The 22,236-nt window shown below is 41.4% G+C and overlaps 1 protein-coding gene across 1 annotated transcript in view; it reads left to right on the top strand.

Moving 5' to 3' along the window:
- Positions 1-22,236, top strand: part of xylt1 (xylosyltransferase I) — a 284,213-nt gene that overhangs the window by 206,535 nt on the left and 55,442 nt on the right. The window contains exon 6 of the mRNA XM_072268810.1: positions 16,250-16,466. Within this exon, the coding sequence (XP_072124911.1) occupies positions 16,250-16,466 (217 nt within the window). The remainder of the gene's footprint in view (positions 1-16,249; positions 16,467-22,236) is intronic.

The raw sequence follows: 22,236 nt of genomic DNA, 5'->3' as shown, positions 1-22,236 counted from the left end.
CTCATTATGTTCACTGCTGATAGTTCTAAATTGGGAACCAATCTGGATCAATGAACATTTTGTTGCTCCTGTTTTGGAAATTCCCTAAAACCAAGTTATGAATGGAAGTTTTGTAGAATCAATACAGTTACTAACTATAGAAGGATTAATAATGTATTGTGAATTATTAACAACTAAATTGCAGTTCACCTAACTCTGCTTTCAATTGATGTTCACACATAGACAGAAAAGCAATGTTTATTTTTTCTCCTCAGCTTGCAGTCAGCCTGGATGGGACTAAATTTCTCAGGATTTGGTTAATTTTCAGTTATGCTCATTACATGCACTGGAAGAAACCTATGGAGGTGACTCGGAAGTTGCCAGAAGGATTAGTTTGGAACCAAATGCCGCAGGTTTTAAACAAATGACAGAAAAAAAGAATGAAGGCTGGAGGTACACCATGATTAGGAATAGAAAAGAGACCGCCACACAAGTTTTTACTGCTCAACACTTCTGAAGGCCGATGACCTTGATCAGCACAATACAGGAATATAAGCAGGAAAAGATCATGTGGCCCCATGAGACTGCCTTACCCCTCACCATTCAATAAGACCTCAGCTTGGTCTCAGCTCCACTTACTTGCCTAATTCTCACAACATTTGATTCCACCAGTATTGCCAAAAAAAACCAATCCTTCTCAGCTTTGACCACATTCAAAGATACAGTCTCCATAGCTCTCTGGTAGGGAATGCCATAGGTTCACAATCCTCTGAGAGGAAAAACCTCCTCTTTGACTATATCTTAAACATGTGACCCTTTAATTTGAAATTATTCCCTAGTTCTAGATTCCTCCAATGAGAAGAAACATTACTCACAGCTTCAAGCACTTTTTCAGAAGCTTGCCTGTTTCAGTAAGGTTACATTCTTCTGAACCCCAATGAGCATTAAACTGACCTGGACAACTTTACTTTTAGGGCAAGACCTTCATTCCAGGATGCAACCTGCTGAAACATCTCTGAAATGTTTTCAAATTCAATACATCTGTTTTTAGAAAAGGAGACCAAAATAGTACATAGGCCCTGTTTATTAATGGCAGAATTTCTTTGTACTGCATCTCTCCTGTAATAAGTAGATGCTCTCTCCAACTGTGCATACATTTACATCAAATTCAGCTAATGACTACAGCATCAGTTCGGCTTTGCTACGTGACTGCCCTCTGAAAACTTGTTAATTATTGTGCACAACTTGCAATTCAAGCCCCTGCGACAGCAGAAAGAGTTACTGTTTTTGCGGATAGAATGACATTAGTACACTTACTCAAGTTGACAAACCAGAATTAGGAGCTTTGTATGCCCTATTCTGTCTGTGAAATGTCAGATTATCATAGACTGTTTCATAGCTTCTGGCAAGCATGTCTGCCTTTTTAATGGTTCACGTTCAGAAATATCCTTGTCAGCCCTGTTTTATGCTTGATTTGCAACAAAATAGTAGCTAAATTCAAGCCTACAATATTCTTCTTGGCCACCCTCCTTGGATGGGCACAGGCATCTAAAGTAATGAGTGGGTTGTCATACTCCAGCATGGCGGTGGCATTGTCAACTGCAGGTTTTCTTGCTGAACTTAACATTTCAAGTCAGGTTCTTTCTCCTACCTATTCAAAATGATAGTTTGTGAAGGTCACTTTCACTGTCCCCTTGATTGGCTCTTATGCCTATTTGTGATATGGCTTTGCATTGTACAGTACATTTCTCTATTCTGTTCACAGTATTGTGAAAGGCATCAAGGATAGAGTAAGTATTTCTCTGTTTTACAGTCTGGTTCAGTGCTCCGTTCTGTGCATCTCTCAGTCAGATTGATGTGATAATGTGCAAATTCAGGGATAATAATGATTTAGCTTCATTATTGATTTTCTGATTGGCTGCTCAGTGTGATAGTTCAGTGGTAATTCAGTTCTTGAGTGTACTTTAAAAAAAGTGTGAGAGAAAATTTTACAGAGGGAAAGATAAATCCTTCAACATCAGGACACTTTTATTTTCTCACGCTATTGATTTTTAAAAGTTGTGAGCATCAACAGTGGGGAACTGGCCTTGAACACACTTCAAGGTGAAGAGTGTGAGGGAGATAATTAACCAAAGTAGAACTCGTCAATGCCTCAGAGTCCTTTACTAAGTGTATTTCCTTTGTGCGCATCTCCACAGCTTTCTCCCAGTCACTGTTCCCTAAATGGGTTTGTGGCATCTGGAGTGCACACCAGAGGTTTAAATTAAGGTAGAAAAACAAAGAACAGAAGGACATTAAAGTTCATTATTTTTCATAACTGAGTTTTAAAAATTGCACTGGGAGTGAGACTTGTTCTTCTGTCAGTCTAACAAAGAGGCAACCTATTACATTGTATCACTTCTTTCTGATAGAGAGGGACTGGATTGATTTTCTTCATAACTTTTTTAACTCTAATGCAAGAGGAAATGAAAAATACTAGCATTGAGTCAGTGGTAAGGAAGGCAAATGCAATGTTACTGTTCATTTTGAGAGGACTAGAACATAAAAGCAAGGATGAACTGCTCAGGCTTTATTAGCATAGACCACAGTTGGGGTATTGTGAGCAGCTTTGGACGGCTTATCTAGGAAAGGATGTGCTGACATTGGAGAGGGTCCCAAGCAGTTTCAGGAGAATGATCGAGAAATGAAAAGGTTAACATATGAAGAGCTTTTGATAGCTATGGCCCGTACTTTCTGGAGTTTAGGAGAATGAGAGGGAATCTCATTGAAATTTATCGAATATTGAAAGGTATAGATAGGGTGGGCATAGAGAGAATGTTTCCTATAGTGGTGGGGGGTGGGGTAGGACCAGAAGATACAGCTCAGAATACAAGGATGTCTCTTTAGAACAGAGATGAAGAGGAATTTCTTTAGCTGGAGGTGGTGGATCTATGGAATTCATTACCCAGACAGCTGTGCAGGCCATATCACTGGGTATATTTAAAGTAAGGATAAAAAAAAGTTATGTGAAGGAGAATGGAATTGAGAGGGATAATAAATCAGCCATGATGGAATGATGAAGCAAACTCAATTGGCCAAATGGCCTAATTCAGCTCCTATGTCTTATGATCTTATTTATATAGCAGCCTTCACATCCCCAGAGATTCCAAAGTGCAGCAGATTGTCTTTTGACTATACCCACTGCTGGAATTGCATCAAATAATTTTCAACAGGAAGGTTACATTAAAGCAATAATAGATTGATGGGGATATTTGTTTCAGACATTGGTTGGTAGATATACAGTGTTTTAGCCAGGAACCTCTTTACTGTAAAATAGTGCTGAGAGAACTCACATATCTACCTAAGGCAGTAAGTATTTTCTGCAAAGAATGGCAGCTCCAGCTGTGCAGTCCTCCCTCACTGCTAAGCTGAAAGCGTTGGCTTAAATTTTTGTGCACCCGTTCCTGGAGTGGAACATGAACCCACAACCTTCCGACACAGAGGCAGAAACACGAGCACCGAACGTTGTTACACGCGTTTCAAAGACATACAGGTCAGCAGGTTGTTCGGTCATATGGGTGTAAATCACACCAAAGAACAGCGACAAATGTAAAACTTTGAACAGGAGAAAATGCAGGGAAGTGAAAGAGCAATGGAGAATGTGAAGACTTGGAGAAAGTGTAAAGTACTGGCGATATGCACAGGAAGGTGAGGATGCTCAGGGGTGCTAATTCTTATATATCCAGTGGGTGTTTGAAGGCGAAGGATGGTTCGCTATTCAAGGGACAAGCAGGTATACTGCCTAGATGGTCTGAATACATTGCCAACTTGTTTGAAGATGCAAGAGGAGAGAAGCCAATAATTACTAAGAACGTGGATGGCCCACTGATTATGAAATCAGAAATTAAAACAGCAGGGGAGTGGAGATAAGGAAAAGAAGAATAAGGTGTTAGGACCAGATGGCATTGCTATAGAAATGATTCAAGTGCTGGAAGATTTTGGGATTGAAAGGCTGACAGATTTGCTGAATGAAGTATATAATAGCAGGGAGAACTGTCCACTAGGACCCATCAATACCAACTGGCTGTAAAGCAGAATGACCGACTCTTCCTAGCTGCTACCCACGAAGATCGAGGGGGACACAAGTTCGACCGGGCAACAGTGAAAGTCACGGCACAAGCAAGCATGCGGCATGCAAAAGAATTCCAAGAGATGTGGTTTTTCATGAACAATTCTGCAAACAGGCATGTAAAGCTCGATCCTGTTCATGAGCTGATGTGGGCAAAATTCCAGACCACAATGTACGAAATTCGCCACACAACCAGTCACCAACAAGGATTCCTGTCCACATCACAAATGAGTTTCCAAAATGATGTTGAGTCAGCTGATTGAAAAGTATGTGAAGGCCAAGCATTTGCAGGGCCCACCACAATCAACAGTGCACTGACTATGTCTCCTTGCATGGTGATGAAACTTTTGCAAGTAAGTTGCCAAGATCGGACAACGACTCAACAGAACCATCAACCACCTGAGCTGCACATCTTTCAAGTTATTTCCATTCTCTGGAGTTTACAGAGAACGTTGCGAGAAACCAAAAGAACATCCAGTGAGCAGCAGTTCTGTGGGTGAAAATTCCCTGTTAACAAGACAGGTCAAAGGAGAATGGACAGAATGATTCTAGCTGACATTTTGCCAGCCAATTTTAAAACGTTTACCTGATAGAGAAGAGGATCAGGCACTATATTTATTCACAACATAAGCTGATGAACTGAAGACTGCTTATCCCAGTATTAATCATTGTAAGGGTGTCTGATATCATGGTGACGCTAGTGGTCTAAATAAACTCTTTTTATGCCCTTTCTTCAAATAAGTCAAAATGTTTAAAAACATTTCGTAAAACGGCATTCATACCAAGATATATAATTAGATAGTAGCCAGAAGTTTTAATGGAGCATTGTGTAGGGCAAGAGAGACTCAGGAGAACTCAAGAGCACAGGTCCCAGCAGTGAATACACAACCACCAAGTGAATAATTAATAGCAGGGGACCAGAATAAGAGGAAAGATAGTTTGTTGAGGGCTGGAAGAGATTATGGATTGGGGACATTGCTTAACTGTGTGAATATACTCTGGGTCAGCATGGAAAGGTATAACGGGAGAAGGAAACAAAATAAGTAATAGGCCAGGTAGCACGGTTTTGAGTTAACTCAGTTTTATTTGCTGTGTTTATGGGGCCTTGTCTTATTTATTACAACACAAGTGACTACATCTTAAAAAGAACATTATTGACTGTGAAGTCCTTTGGGATGTCCTGGTGCTGAGAAAAGTTTTGTATGAATGCAAGTCTATCTTTCGACCATTAGATTAAATTTACTGTCAACTGGTGCCCACACTGTGATGTCGCCCCATCCAACCAAGTGGATCAGCGTCAGGAGGGGCCTGGGAAGTTGGAAATTCTGAGGGCGGGTTGTAAACAAGGTATTGAATATTCAGGGGCTGAAGATAATGAGACCAAGGAATAGATTTGTGAAGGAGAGGTGAAAGAGTGTGGACATTAAAAAGCAGGGGAGAGATGGTGGAAGGGTGGGGCTCCAACATTGACCTGCAGAGTGGGGACTAACAACAGCAGAACTGAGAGAGGAACTGTAGGTAATTGAGATCCAAAAGGGAAGAGGAGATGAGCATTCTTAAACCGAAGCTTGTCAGACTATGAAGTCGTACACTGGCACTATTATTTGCAGAGCGATGGAGGATAGATTCAGAGTGAAGAGAAGGCTGAAGAAAGGTTGTGGATACGGGCAATGCATAAAACTCAAGCAGCGGGTGGGAGTAGTATATAGAATCGTTGGGCAGTCTCATTTCAAGCACTGACAGCCTCTTTCTCCAGGCTATGGTACTGCAAGTTTCAGCAGCTATGACACACATCAGAGCAGTAGTTAACAGCTCTCTCTCTCTCTCTCTCTCTCTCTCTCGCTCTCTCTCTCTCTCTCTCTCTCTCTCGCTCTCTCTCTCTCCACCACACTTTGATAGACACTCCGGCTCTGTGGCAGCTGCCTTTCTCCCCCAAGGAAGCAAACTAGTAAATCCCAGGATCTCTCTCTCTCTCTCTCTGTAGGTAGCAAACCCAGATACTCAAGTCACAGTCATGTTCTACTAGCAGGGATGCAGGATCAGGCACTATCCCAGCTGAGACAGATAAGAAGTATGAATTCTAAAGGGATCTTTGACTGTGGTTCGCGGCAGCTGACACTTGGAGTCGTGTGGACATGGTAGGGAGGAACAATGCAACATTCCCTGACTGACCCATGGCTGGATTGAAATGAGAGAATTCCCATTCTGGGATATGAATCATTCCCTGTCTTTACATACAATTTTAAAAGTAAAGTGCAGCTAAAGAGCATCTGATGCCTGTGTGTCCCTGGTTGCAGACGAAAAAGTTTAAGCTACAATAGTCAAGCTTTACTTTCCAACAGTTGGTTTACTGCAATATTCCAGGGATCGCAAGGCATTCTGCACAAATTCACCCAGGAGACAAAGTGCGGATGGGGCTGTGAACAGCTCCATTCACTGAGCAGCAAGATGATGCAGACTTGCTGGTGTGGAGTACACAGTGAAATTGCCTCCATTGAAAGAGTCGGTCCATCTTGTTTTAATTTCCTGTTTGTTTTATTAGACTTGTGCTATCTGCTTGTTTTATATGATTGCTACATCACTAATATAGAGATATAAGCTCCCAGCATTACAAGGTGGCCAAGAAAGCACAATCCAAGGTGATATGGGAGAAATAAAACCAAAACTACAGTCAATTTACAAAGAGGCCATCTCAGTTTTAATACCCTATCGATCTATCTATATTGTAGTTTGGCTCAGCGCTGTTGTTAGTGCTTATCATATACACATTCTCCTTTCTTTAAGAGATTGCAATTAGTCCTACTGTAGCAATTGATTATGATAAAAAGCTATAAAATTGAACCTGAAGCACACTTCCAAATTTGCTTTTCTAATTCTAAAGAGAAAACAAATATTCAAGGGATTCTGTCTTTCATTGGAGGGTTGAGTTAGTATCTTGACGCCTTCCTCAGCACATCCATTTTGTGGGATAGTATGTAGGTGACAAATGTGCTCTCGGGAAACAGATGAATCAGCAGAATCATTTCAGGAGATAAAAAGTATTTTGCCCAAGTACTTTTCAACCCCTCAGACATCCAGCAGGTAAAGGGAGCTTAGAATGGTTGAGCCTATGAAATAAAAACTTTTACAGCACCACTTGTGACTTCACGGAACAGGAATATTTTCCCTAACTTCCCAGTCTTCTCTGTTTATACACACCGCCTTTGCTGACTTCTTCCAGTAATTTCCCAAGAAGTTCCTGATCACCTAACCATAGAAACCATAGAAAAGCTATAGCACAGAAACAGGCCTTTTGGCCCTTCTTGGCTGTGCCAAACCATTTTCTGCCTAGTCCCACTGAATAGAAACCATAGAAAACTACAGCACAGAAACAACCGATGTTGTACCCAACATACAAATAGTCTCTCGAGTTTCACCACCTATTCATTGGGATGTGGAGGAAATTCATTCCTCTCTGTTTCCTGTCTTGGAAAAAAACACTCCCTGCCGTATTCCAAGCAAACATTGGTGCCTCTGTTCAAGAGTAGGTTTAATCTGGCAGAATTTGATCTTCCTTCAATGAGTATTTTTAGACCTACACTATCAAAATTGATACAACTGTGAAATGGTAAATCTGAATTCTATCAGCGAAAATCATTATTCATTCCCAGTGAAAATATGATGTGTAATACCATACGCTGATAGACTGTCTGATGTTTCGATCACAAGAATACAAGAGTGGATTAGTTAAAAAAAATCAACCGTAGGATTAAGGATTTTATTGCTTTCAAATATTATTCAATTTAAATTGGACCGATATGATAAAATATATGGATCACATAAATTATAATTGAATCTTCCGAGTGATGACTTTATTGAGTTGGCAGCAGTGTAAGGGAGAAGCAGTAATGCATGCTTCAGAACTGATCAACTGGGATTATTAAAGGATTCCTTAGGCTGTCCAGTTGCAGAGTATTACCAGTATGTGTGTAGGTAGATAATTAATATTTAATCTCATATGCAGAAGCTGATCCTGCTTCTCTTCTAGTTTCATCTTCGATTAAATACACAAGCTAAATCCAATTGTTGAACCAGCACTAAAAAGATAATTAACAGTCTGCAGAGTTCTCACTGAACCTATTTTTTTTACTGGTGGTGTTATCTAAACTTTGCAAAATTCTTGTTTTGCCTCACTAATGCCACCACAAAGTATTGCCCTGTTTCTGTCTAATACACTGTTTCGCCTTTCTCACATCCCTCAGTTGGGTAATGCTATCATTGCCAAACGTGTGTCAGTCAACTGGGCACTAAGAAAAATAGAGTAATAATGGGAGCGGTATTCTTAATATCTCGATTTTGGAGGTTCTGCTAAGTAACAGTATTGTAAAGAGCAGCCTTTTTGAGCTGGGGAACAGCAAATCTGAATAGAAAGGAAGACAGTTCAGGGTCTTTTGTTATCTGAAAGGAAGGAATAATGCAGCTTGAAAAGGCGGACCAGTGTTTGTATTAAAAGTACATGCTCACCCATACACCACAGATAGAAGCAGCCATTGTGCTCAGATGGTCTGTACTGGTGCTCACGATGCATAAAGGCCTCCTACTAGCTTTTCAATTCATTGTAGCAGTATATCTTGTTTTTCCTCCCCTTGAATTATCAAATGTTGTCACACTAACACAGACTATTCAGCCCTCAGTAGCTTTGTTGGCTCTTTGAAAGAGATATCCAATTAGACCCATTTCTCTGCTTTCTCTGAAAACTATGGCAGTTCGTTTCCCCCTTTTGAGAGTTCAACCATTCCTTCTATGAAAGTTATTACTGCTTTTGTTACCTTCCACGTCTGAAACATTTTTTTCCTCATTGCTTTAGTTTAGATACTAGAATCTTATCTAATCTCCCCATAGCATATAAAGACTTAAATATTAATGAATGAACAAGTCAAAGACGTACATGTTAGGGTTCATAAGTGTGGGCATGCTACATTGGTACCAAAAGCATGGCGACACTTGAAGGCTGCCCCCAGCATATCCTCGGACTGTGCTGGTCATTGATGCAAACAACGCATTTCACTGTATGATATACATGTGATAAATAAAGGCAATCTTATAAAGCTAATCTTATCAGATAATGAAGGATTGGCAGAGCTAATAAATTTCAAAATGGCAGTAATGATGCACATGTGCATCTATAATGCATTAAAAGAGATCTATAATATATGCTGGTGAATGCTGAAAGTATTCAGCAGTTCAAGTAGTTCTGTACGATTCTTCATCAGAACTGCCTATTTAAATTAGTCATGTTGTAATTGCAGCCTCCTGCCAGTGGTGGCAGTGTACTCCATCAGTTTAAATGGCGGTAACCTAATCCATTTTAAACATTCCATATTCTGTCCGAGATATTTAGTTTCATAATCTAGAGCCCAATCATTGATAGGATTGATTTGATGTATATTCTACTCTGTTTTTAGAGGCCATTTGAATCTGCAAAAAACATCCTTTTGTGGTCCAATGCAGTTTCTTTTTTTTTGTGTCTCGTGTCTCTTAATTTGGTTAAAAAAATGCAAATTATCTATCTTATTTTACCTCTTAAATAGTATAATTTAGTTGACAACTGCCCTTTAATGGCACACAATATTTATCCCTGTATTCTAGTGAATAAATTCCTTCATTCTGCAAAAACATTTTCAGACATCCCACCCTGCAAAAACTCATTTCAGGGAGGTAGCAACACCACCCCTGCCCCCTGCAACCCCATATACACCCGCCCCCCCCCCACCCCGGTCGACCTCCAAGGGTGTATGTATTCAGGACATTTGATTATGAAAGAGCACAACAATTTGTTTGATCACATATTGAAACTATTTACATATCTATATATGTATATACTTGTACTGTGATGTGGCTTGCTTGGCAGATTTGATCATTTTGTCGGAAGTCGCAACCTCATAGCAGTCTGTGTCAATGAATTTATTAATCTTGCAAGACATCAGATTCACAATTATATTATCATGGGGTCGTTTTTTTATTCTATTACAACTTTAAGCAAGTCTACAGGGAGTTTGGCCTCATCACGTAGGACATCAATAGAGTAACTCCATAGCAGCTAGCCAGCTAGTTTAAATAACATTAGCTATGCTAATGAACGAATGACACCTGTTAAACTCACCTCAACATGTCTTTTACATTTTAACCCACCATGGGCAATAGAAAAGTCACTGTTGCAACAGTGCAGCGAGCAACACTGCCATTATTTTTGACCCCTGTTAGGCAGGGGTACACTTTACTGTAGTCTGGGGTGAAGTACGTTTTATATTTTTTTTTGGAATATTCTGCCATGGCACTGCAGGGCACTAAACAGAACTGATGGGCAACGAAAGAGAGAGAGAGGTCGACTGTAAAGCACCCACAGAGAAAACAGATAGGTCTACTTAGCACAAAGAGAGACCAATAAGGATGCTCTCTCTGTCACTCTCTCGCTACGTCTGTCACTCTCTCTCTCTCTCTCTCTCACTCACTCACTCTCAAAAAAATTGATTTCCGGAATATTGTATATAATTTGCAGGCGTCAGGGAGCTGCTATCAATATGCGGGAGACTCCCAGAAAAGGTGGGATGTCTGTATTTTTCACTAAACTTGAGTTTAATTGTGGATTTGTGGCCTTGATTGTTGCGTGGACCAGGCCCTCATGCCATGGGGGTCGCCTTCTACAGCCACCTGGAGAGAAGACGCTAGAGGCAGCGTGGTGCAGCGGGCATCCATGCTGGGTTGGGGGCTGGCCCCCGCCATGGGCGCTGCCCTCCGGTGTCTACTCAGTGGAAGATGAGCTGGGTCTGCAGCTACACTAGCGCCGGATGATCGAACTGTTGCATGCTTGTTCTTGTCCCATCAATCTGCAGGGCATGACACTCAGGGGCATTGGCTATTTTTTTTTGTGACTGTACTGTATGTTTACTACCTGTGCTTTGTATGCCTTATGCTATGTATGAGTGTTGGTACTGTGTTTTGTACTTGTGTTTTGTTTGGCTGTATTCATGTATGGTTAAACTTAAACTATACTGTTTGCCCAATGGCTTTGCAAACCATTTATTTTTATTTATTATTATTATTGAGCTACATCATGGAATGGGCCCTACAGGCCTTTCGAGCCACGCCTCCCAGTAACCCCCCAATTTAATCCTTGCCTAATCACGGGATAGCTTACAATGATTAATTAGCTTACAACTGGAGGAAACTGGAGCATCCGCAGAAATCCCACACAGTCATGGGGAGAACGTACCAACTTCGTACAGGCGGGGCAGACATTGAACCTGGGTTGCTGGTACTGCAAACGATTGTGCTACTGTGTTGCCCCATTTAGTTCTATTTTTCTTGTGTGTTTCTAGCCAAATGCCACAATATGACAATGGGTCTTTTAAAGCCTGCTACTGTACTATTTTCTAAATTGAAGCAATTCAGGATAATGTTGGGAAGAGTTTTCCTTGCCACTGATGTAGGAAAATCCAAGCAATTTAGCTTGTCATGTTTGTAATGTACTGTGCTGTGCTACAAAAAGCTAATTTTCATGACATTTATACCCTGGGTATGTCAACTCATGACAATAAACTTGAAACTTGATCCTTGTGTCACATAAGATCCTCCATTATGAAGTGAATCTACTTGAAATATATTCCGTTAGTTGTAACACACTTATCAGACCAAGGTTGTGAAAAGCCCTTTACAAAAGCTAGTCTTTCTTTTGTCAGAGGCGGATGACACTGGGTGTCTTCACATCCCCGGAAGAAACTTAAACATATGTTGCTGTTCAAATTCATTAAACACTGGCATGGTTGGGATCCTCTGAAAACATACAAAGCTTTTCTCTGAATGTCCTACAACACATAAAAGCAATTTATGGAGACATTTTGGATTGGGTTAAAACAATTATAAGAGACTATTGACGCAGAAAGCAAACAGAAAGAATTTATACCAGTTGCTTAGTCCCAGTAATGAAATACTACTTGTCCTTCTGCAGTGTAACTCGTGCAAGTCACTATACATCTTTGTTTTCAATTGCTTTAGTCGTGTTTCCATTTGTACAGAAATGTCCCAGCCAGCAGAGTTAAAGTCATGATCAAGCTGTGTTTGACTTTTGCCTTTGTCGGTTAATTAGTGAGATTTATAACTTTGCAACGACCTGATTAAATTGCCTCTTGCTATATAAATTTAATGAGCAGGATGCACTACAGATGTGAAATGGCACCAATTTAAGGGGAAAAGACTTAAAGGCAATAATTCAAGCCAAAATTGAGGTTAATACTGTGTATCTTGTTAAATCCTCGAAATAATTTTATGCAAGTGAGGAACATGTTTCATAAATGTAGAGTGACTCTTATTTTCAAGGTTGTCAGTTTCAGAAAAAAAAGATACATTACATTTAGATGAAAATACCAGCAAATCATACAATTTCTATTTGCTGCTATGAAATGAGTTAAATGGATCAATGTACTTTGCTTGATTTTCATTTGGCAAAATTGTGATCTAAGCATGCGCCTAGAATACTGTTCCAAACACCAAAATCTCTCTGCATGTGTACTCAGTCTAGCCAACACATTGTCAAGCAGCACCAAGAGGGAGTGAGAATTAGCCTTGAACTGAGGAACAACACCCCCAGATTCAGGAGTAGTCAAGTTATTTAAGTTACTTAGTTGTGACCATTCATTCTGCAATATTTGCTTGGAGAAATACAGGAGAAGAAATTATCAACTTCAGCTGTTTCCTTGGCCCACAAATTTTGCAAAATGCTAATTAAAATAATTTTGTTTATGTTGAGAACTTCCCATGGCTGTTATAAGCAGAATTTGTTTTGATTAGCAATGAACAGACTGCCCTTGGGAAATTTATACGCTCACAAACCAATCAGTCCACCACTGGAAATATGAAAGTCATAAATCAGCATCATTTTTATGTAGATAAGACCATGATAGGAATGCTGCCCATTTCAACCACAGTGAAGCTGAGTTTACCTTCAGTGGGAATGAGTGATGGAGCCTTAAAATTCGTTATCCATTTCAGTATTCGTGATGGAAATTTGTTCCCTTCTGTTTGAACTGGAGCAGTGGCACAGTAAGTTAGCGTGTGGTACTTGTCTGGTGGGGTAAAGTTGAGGCGGGGAGTTGAAGCCCCACCTAGAGCATGTGCGATTTTAATGTTTTCCCCTTAATGCGACTGGGTGACTCTCAAACTGAGCATCAAACTGCGGTGTTCTGTTTCAATTGGGGCAGCTTGGTAGCGTAGTGGGTCGCGTAATGTGCCACTGACTCACCCGGGTTCAGTTCTGCCACTGTCTGTAAGGACTTTCTACATTCTCCCCATGGCCTCTGGGTGCTCCGGTTTCCTCCTACATTCCAAAAACGTACAGGTTAATAGGCATTAATTGGTCGGCACGATCTCATGGGCTGGAACACCCTGTTACCACGCTGTATCTTTAACTAAATAGTAAAAAAGTAAAAGGTGAGGTGTTGGGGGGGGGGAATGGTGATTGCAGTGGAAATGACTCATTTAAATATTTATAGTGGGTTTCTATGATGCAACTCACACCTGGATGAGATTTTAAATTGGTTGTTCTGTTCCACTCAGCTTCCAGCTGGACAAAACTTCATAGGATTGGCATCACAGATAGATTGGTGTGAGCAGAAGCAGTGCAAAGAGGCATTAAGGTGCAAGAACTCAGTTGGTATGGGTCTGTGGGATTTTGTGCTGATTGGATTTCCAAGGCATTTCTGGGAATGGCTGTTCTTCCTGATTCCTCGCACAATACATTCCTTGGGATCATTGTTTTGGATGTGGTGAAAATAGCAGGAGGAGTCCCAGGGTAAAAAGCTATTTGATCCATGCCAACCATCAAGCACCCATATGTACTATCATTTATTGCGTGAAAGCAACAGTTACTGCTGAGGCCCTTGGACTGAGCATTTGTACATCTTTTTACAACAACTGCAAATTCTTGGAGTCTAGGAGCACGTACGTGAAAGGTGTAAAACCAGCATAATGGAAAAGAAGAATAGAAAATGTGGAAAATATTTGGAAGGGAAAGTATAGAGTCAAGAAAGACCTTGATTTTGCCAATAACTTGAACTAACCTACTTATACTTCAATGATAATGATCTCAGACTTCCATCTTAATGGGCAATGATTCAACAATTCAGTGGTTGTTTAACCTTGTGAATCATTGCACTGTATATTTGTGACCAGTAACCTACAGATTATTGTGTTCAAACCACAGCCAAAATCTCTGCACTTCACAGGATTCATTAAAACATCCACTCAATGCTGCTTGTGACTCTCCCTGTCTCCTGCCTGTCATTCCAGCTATGTGGTCATGGAGTCATATGACATAGAAATAGGCCCTTCAGGGTTGGGATCAGAACCTCATTAGAAGTAACCCTTACTTGGATTTTAGATTAGATTATGAGAACACTCAGTCCTCTTTTACTGACATTTAGAAATAAATTTCTTAATTTATTGTCATTTAGAAATGCATATATGCATTAAGAAATGATACAGTGTTTCTCCAGAGTGATGTCACAGAAAACAGGACAAACCAAAGACTAACACTGACAGAACCACATCATTTAAAGGCATCTGTTAGTCTTGCGAGACCGTGGATCTGCGCTTGGAAAGTCTTCACTCTCCAGGGCACAGGCCTGGGAAAGTTTGTATGGAAGACCAGCAGTTGCCCATGCTGCAAGTCTCCCCTCTCAATGACACCAATGTTGTCCAAGGGAAGGGCATTAGGACCCATACAGCTTGGCACCAGTGTCGTCGCAGAGCAATGTGTGATTAAGTGCCTTGCTCAAGGACACAACACGTTGCCTCGGCTGGGGCTCGAACTCACGACCTTCAGTTCGCTAGTCCAATGCCTTAACCACTTGGCCACGTGCCCACATAATTATAACATATAGTTACAGCAGTGCAAAGCAATACCATAATTTGATGAAGAACAAACCATGGGCACGGTAATAAAGTCTCAAAAGTCCCCCAGTCGATCGACTCCCGAGTCCCCGATGACAGGCAGTAAAAGGGAGAAACTCCCTGCCATAAACCTTCAGGCACTGTCAACTTGCTGATGCCTTGGAAGCAGCCGACACTGAGTCCATCCGTCTGAAAACTTCGAGGTTCTGACCTGCCTCTCCGATACAGCCTCCCGAGCGCCATCCTCTGCCGAGCGCCTTCAACCTAGCCCCGGCCGCTGAAGCATGCAAAGCCGAAGATTTCAGAACCTTCTGCTCCGGAGATTCCGGTTACCACACAGTAGCAGCGGCAGCGAAGCAGACATTTCAGAAGTTTTCCAGATGTTCCTCCTACCCTCACGTCTGTCTCCATCAAATCAGAATTGTGCACAGTCCCGTACTTGACAGATAACCGACATCACCACCGAAGTGGCCACGCGCGCTGCCGTTGCCCCGCCATCTTCTCCTCCTGGCAACACAGGTCAACCTAAATTTAAAAAAAGATGTTGCACAAAGGCTGGTAGTCTTTGTAACACCTCTGAGATCATATTGACTTAAATGATTAGCTCAGCACTAATATTTCTTAAATCATTTCCATGGGTCTGTAATGATTTCAGTTGTTGAGGCAGGTATACTAACAACATGCAAAAGGTACATGGACGGATATAGGGATATGGGCTCAGATGCAAGCAAATAGGACTAGCTTCGATAGGAATCTTGGTCAGTGTGGACTAGTTGGGCTGAAGGGCCTATACATGGTGCGTTTTGTACACGTTGCATTAAAAATAAGTGACATAATCCCACAGTGCTGAAATAACACAGTGTGGCAATCTGTGAAGACTAGAGAATGCAACACAGTTCAAACCATTGTGCATTGCCGGTCGTGACTCACTGCATGGAAAGACTAAGCATTGCAGATATTTTGATGTGTTTAATGAAGGAGATGAATGACCTTTATTCATGATATCATTTAAATGTTGTTTACAGTAGAACTCTGGTAGTCATCATTAAAATACTGAGCCGCTGCATTTGTTGAGCGTAATGATAACCGAAAACTGAACTTCCCTGTTTTATCTGCTTTTTGTAACCAGTCCTATCTCAGCGAGGTTTTGATTACTTCTCTCTTCCCATAACACTTCATGAACTACCATTCACCTCACAATCTCTTATTTTCCTCCATTTTCTGTCCTTGCCTCAGGTTCATAAGAAAACAAGGACTGGACCGGATTTTCTTCGAATGTGACACACACATGTGGCGCTTAGGAGACCGGAAAATCCCAGAGGGCATCACTGTAGATGGCGGCTCGGACTGGTTCCTCCTGAATAGAAAATTTGTGGAATATGTAAACTACTCAGAAGATGAATTGGTGACACATATGAAGAGGTTTTATGCCTACACCCTGTTACCAGCTGAGGTATGCCGTAGCAGCAAAACCGTTTGATATCGTGGTGTCTGTTCATTAATTGTCTCTCCATGTCCACTGGCTTTACTTAACATGAAGCACTAAGGTACAATGATTTAAAGACAACAATAAAGTTCACTGCTATTTGAAACCCACTTATATGATGCCCACTTGAATGATCCAGTGGGCACCATACATGCATAGGAAGAATTCTGAGGAAGTGCTTGCATTGGCACTTTAAAAAATCATGGTGAGGCAGCTTGCAGCTGCAATTGACCTCATAACTTACCATATTAATTTGCTTACAGAGGAAAGTCCAATGTGTTTTAACAACAACCTAGCCTTTGCAGTTTCACTGGAAATCTCTTCTGTGCTGACTACCGTGAGAATTTCCACATTTTAAAAATAGCACCTTTTTCATTTCCATGCTTGCTGAAGAGATGGTACTTATTTAAAATTACGTATTCTCAACGTTCTATATGGTTTATATCTGCTGAACGGGAACCACAACCCAAAACACAGTCATTTCTATTCTAACTTTCTCCAAGGGTTCTTCCTTTTAAACTTCCTAAGCAACATGTTGTAATAACATGAAGTAATTATGCTCCTGTGGTATGAATCATTTAACACGACTTTAATATTTTGTAAATTCAGAATGAGATACCAGGCCTGAGATACCAGTCAGATGATGGGATAAAATTGGAAATTGTTCCAATTTCACATTGAGCAAGAATCGCACAAGCGATCTTCACTATCATGTATCATGAATTCTGGGGCTTTCAGTCTTCATCATTGATTTGATATTTTAATACATACACCCAGTGGCCACTTTATTAGGTACAGCTTCCAACCCGGTGTGATTTTCTGCTACTGTAGCCCATTCACATCAAGATTCGACGTGCTTCGTATTCAGAGATGCTTATCTTTGAATAATGTTGTAACATGTTGTAACATGTAGTTATTTGAGTTGATGTCACCTTCCTGTCAATTTGAACCAGTCTGGCCAGTCTCCTCTGACCTCTCTCATTTACAAGGCATCTTTGCCAACAGAACTGTTGCTCATTAGATGTTTTCCTATTTGTCACACCATTCTTTGTAAACTCTAGGGACTGTTGTACATGAAAGTCCCAGGAGATCAGCACTTTCAGAGATACTCAAACCACCCTATCTGGCACCAACAACCATTCCATGGTTAAAGTCACTGAGCTCATGTTTCTTCCCCAATTCTGATGTTTGATCTGAACAACAAATGAACCTCTTGACCATTTCTGCATGCTTTTATGCATTAAGTTGCTGCCACATGATTGGCTGATTAGATATTCGCATTAAAGAGCCAGTGTACTAAGTAAAGTGGCCACTGAGTGTGTAACTCAATATAACGTAAGAAAGTGCATTGGTGAAGTCTGTCAGCATGCTCTGTAGTCGTAATTATCCCAGTGTAAGTACCCGGAATAGTGAAAGTCCTTACTTTCTTCTAGAATTGAAATGCTAAACTTGTACTTGTATTTTCTAGTTACTGTCATTGTTTATACATTTCTTTTGTTCTTATAAACACTTGTTGTGTCATACAGTTCATCATTTTTTATAAGAACATACAAAATAGGAGCAGGAGTAGGTTATGTGGCCCATCGAACCTGTTCTGCCATTCAATTAGATCATGGCTGATCTGGCCTTGGACTCAACTCTACTACCTGCCTTTTCCTAATAACCTGTAATTCCTTGTTGTCCAGAAATCTACCTTGGTCTTTCAAAATGTTCATGTTGACTTAAACTTTAGAGAGGGACATATTTCTGACATTTAATTTGTCTAAACTGTATGCTCTTTCCTTTTTAATGCATGGATTTTATGTATCTAAAGCCAAATATGTCTCTTATTCCACACTTTTACTTGGTTTATGGGCTAGAATGACTCCCTGTGTAGATGTTCTGTGACCTCTGTGATGTTCTACAGCTGGTTCAGAACACCGCAGCCAGGCTCCTGACAGGTGCCCGGAAGAGGGACCATATTACAGGTTTCCCCTGCCATCCGAAGGTGGAGCGTTCCTGTGAAACGGTTCGTAAGTCGAAATGTCATAAAGCGAAGAAGCAATTACCATTTATTTATATGGGAAAATTCTGTGAGCGTTCGCAGACCCAAAAATAACCTACCAAATCATGCCAAGTAACACATAAAACCTAAAATAACAGTAACATATAATAAAAGTAAGAATGATATGATAAATACACAGCCTATATAAAGTAGAAATACTTTTCCACAATCATTACTCAACTGTTCTCCGGAGCGAAAATCTCACATAAGCGCCGTCGGCAGAAAATCTCATGCAAGCGCTGTTGGCAAAAACACGCACAAGTGCTCTCCAGTAATCTTTAAACTATGAAGCTGCCAAATCATACCAAATAACACGTAAAAATACACAGCCTATATAAAGTAGAAATAATGTATGTACAGTGTAGTATCACTTACGGGAATTGGTTCAGCGCCGAGCACACTAATGATGGTGTGTTAGACTGGGTCGTCGGAGTTTGGGTGGTGCAGTGGCCCCCCCACCCTCCAGGCAGCTGAGCGATACATTGCCGCGAAGAATGCAGGGGTCCAGCGGTAGCCGGAAGGTACACAGCACATCTTTAGGGAAAAAGCCGAAACCAACATGCTAATTAATTAGGTGCCGCCCGTAATTGTTGGCCCAGATCAGTGCCGATTTCCGATTGCATCGTCTCTGATCCGGGCTGACAATTACGTGTCGGCGTCACCTAATTAATTAGCATGTTTTTTCTTAAAGATGTGCTGTGTGCCTCCCGGCTACCTTTGTATTCTCCGCGAATCGGTATCTGCCCATGGCCTGGGGGTTGGGGTGGTGGGATACTGAGGTGTCATCTCGTCGTCTGTTTCCGTTAGAGCCGGCAGCTCATCTTCTCCTATGACTGCCCGCTTCGATGTTGAAGGTCGAGGTTCGTCATCTGCTGTGGCTGATGTGGAAGGCTTGCTTGACTGCTGAGCCTCGCGCATTTTTCTATCGCACAGTTCTTTAATAAGGACTCAAACCATCCCGCAAATATCCCCTAAACCAACGTACCCTTTCAAAATTAAAGTCGTACTTTATCATTACTCATTTGGTTTCGATTGTTATCCTTTCCTCTTCCAATTGCATCAGCTCTTTATCTGTCAGTTCTTGGTCATGGGATGCCAAAACCTCTTCAACATCATCTTCGTCAACTTCCACAAGCCAAACTCATGTTGTCCTTACTTCGTTCACCATGATCAAAATGCTTAATTATGTCTAGTTTTACCGTAAGTGTAACACCCTTACGAGCTCTTTCAGGCTTTTCCGATACCATAGAACTCATCTTGCAAACGGCTGCTTACAGGCTCGTGTTTAAGCAATGCCGGCGACAATCCAAGGGAGAGCGGCTGCTCGGGGCGTGCTGCCTTTTAACGCGCGCTGGTTTTTTATTGCGTGCTGAATTTTTTTTTCGTAACAGTGAAAACACCTGAAAGCGAAAATAGGGTACTAATGTCGGTCTTTTGTAACAGTGAGGTTTCATAAAGCGAACGTTCGAAAAGCGGGGGACACCTGTACTTCTATCCTGGCCTCTCTCCACTGGCTAACAGTATGGTTTAGAAGTGATTTTAAGGTTCTCCTGTTTGTTTATAAAGCCCTAAGTGGGCTGGCCCCCTCCTATATTGCAGATCTTCTAACCTCTTATTCTGCTTCCAGGTCCCTCAGGTCGGCTGACTTGGGGCTCCTGGCTGTCCCGCAATCTAAATTTAAGTTCAGGGGTGACCGCGTCTTTGTTGTTGTAGCCCCTAGACTGTGGAACAGCATTTCCTTCCCTATCAGATCTGCTCCCTCCATTGACTCTTTTAAGTCCAGGCTCAAAACTTACCTTTATTCACTAGCTTTTGAATCTTCCTAATGTGGCTGATTTTTGGCTTGTGCCTAGGCTCATGTGTTTATTTTGTGCCTATAAGCTGTGTGCCTTGTTGTTTATATTTGTGTTTCTTGTATTTGTGATTTTTGCTACCTGTTACGTACAGCACTTTGGTCAACATGGGTAGTTCTTAAATGTGCTGTATAAATAAATTTGACTGACTTGACTTGACCGTGGTAATCAGGCAGCAGTGTGCACTTTCCCCTGTGTTTCATTCACATTCAACCAAATACTAGGGAGACTTGCATTTGGGAATTTCTAACTATAGTTTAAAAGCATGTAATTAACCATGAAAGTTCCCTTCTGCCAACATGGAGTATTTTTACAGGCATGTGATTCATAGAGTCAAACAGCATGCAGCAGGCTCTTTAATCCAAGTCACCCATGCCAACCAAGTTAGTTAGTCCAATTTGCCTGTATTTAGTCCTTGCCTTGCCTTGCTCCCTTAACTCCTGGTGGAGTTGTCAGGGCGCCGTCATGTTACGCTTTGCACCAGTCTGTTCCATCTGTTGCGGTTGTGTGCCAGAGCCTGGGTCACTGCAAATGTTTTCCCTGTCCATTCTTTGATGTTGTCTGTCCATCTTTTCCTCTGCCTGCCTCTCCTTCTTTTCCCCTCCACAGTTCTTTGTAGAATGGTCTTTGCAAAGCCACTGGATCTTGTTACTTGGCTGTACCACCTCAGCTTTCTTTTCTTCACCGTTGTAAGAAGGTCTTCATGGGGGCCAATGTGTTGCTGGATGGTCTTATGGACCTGCTCGTTTCTGATGCGGTCCAAGTATGAGATACCCATGATGTTGCGATAGCATCTCATTTCCAATGCCTGTATCTTCCTCTGTAGCTCTGCTGTGAGGGTCCATGTCTCACATGCGTACAGGAAGATGGAAAATACCAATGCACGCAGGAGTCTGATCTTGTACTTCATGGTGATGTTGCTGTCCCTCCGTATTGTCTTGAGCTTAGATAGTGCAGTCATTGTCTGTGCGGTTCTTGCCAGGACTTCTTGTCTTGATCCTTCATCATTGATGATTGCCCCAGGTACTTTCTGACCATGGACTGAGATGTCTGTTGTGATGGCACCGTTGGCATTTGCCATGAGCATTTGTATTTAGTCCATATATCGCTAAACCTTTCCTATCCATGTTCCTTTTAAATGTTATTAATATACCTGCCTCAACCATTTTTGGCAGCTAATTCCGTAAACAGGTGTCCCCCGCTTTTCGAACGTTCACTTTACGAAATCTCACTGTTACGAAAGACCTACATTAGTACCCTGTTTTCACTAACAGGTGTTTTCACTGTTGCGAAAAAAATCAGTGAGCGATAAAAGGCAGTCACGCCCCGAGCAGCCGCTCTCCCCCGGATTCGGAACGGCATTGCTTAAACACATTGTATTGAGCAGCCGTTAGCAAGATGAGTTCTAAGGTGTCGGAAAAGCCTGAAAGAACTCGTAAGGGTGTTACACTTAGTGTAAAACTAGACCTAATTAAGCATTTCAATCATGGTGAACAAAGCAAGGACAAAGTGGGTTTGGCTTGTGGAAGTTGACAAAGATGATGTTGAAGAGGTTTTGGCATCCCATGACCAAGAACTGATAGGTGAAGAGCTGATGCAATTGGAAGAGGAAAGGATAACAATTGAAACCAAATGCAGTAGCGAAAGTGAAGCAACTGCGTGAGATTTTCGCTGCAATGATAAAGTACGACTTTAATTTTGAAAGGGTACATAGGTTTAGGGGATATTTGCAGGATGGTTTGAGTGCTTACAAAGAACTGTATGATAGAAAAATGCGCGAGGCTCAGCAGTCAAGCGAGTTTTCCACATCAGCCACTGCAGACGGCGAACCTCAACCTTC

This window comes from Mobula birostris, chromosome 9, assembly GCF_030028105.1.
Source record: "Mobula birostris isolate sMobBir1 chromosome 9, sMobBir1.hap1, whole genome shotgun sequence".
NCBI lineage: Eukaryota > Metazoa > Chordata > Chondrichthyes > Myliobatiformes > Myliobatidae > Mobula > Mobula birostris.
The sequence above is the reverse complement of the archived record's forward strand: the minus strand, read 5'-3'. Positions and strand labels throughout refer to the sequence as shown.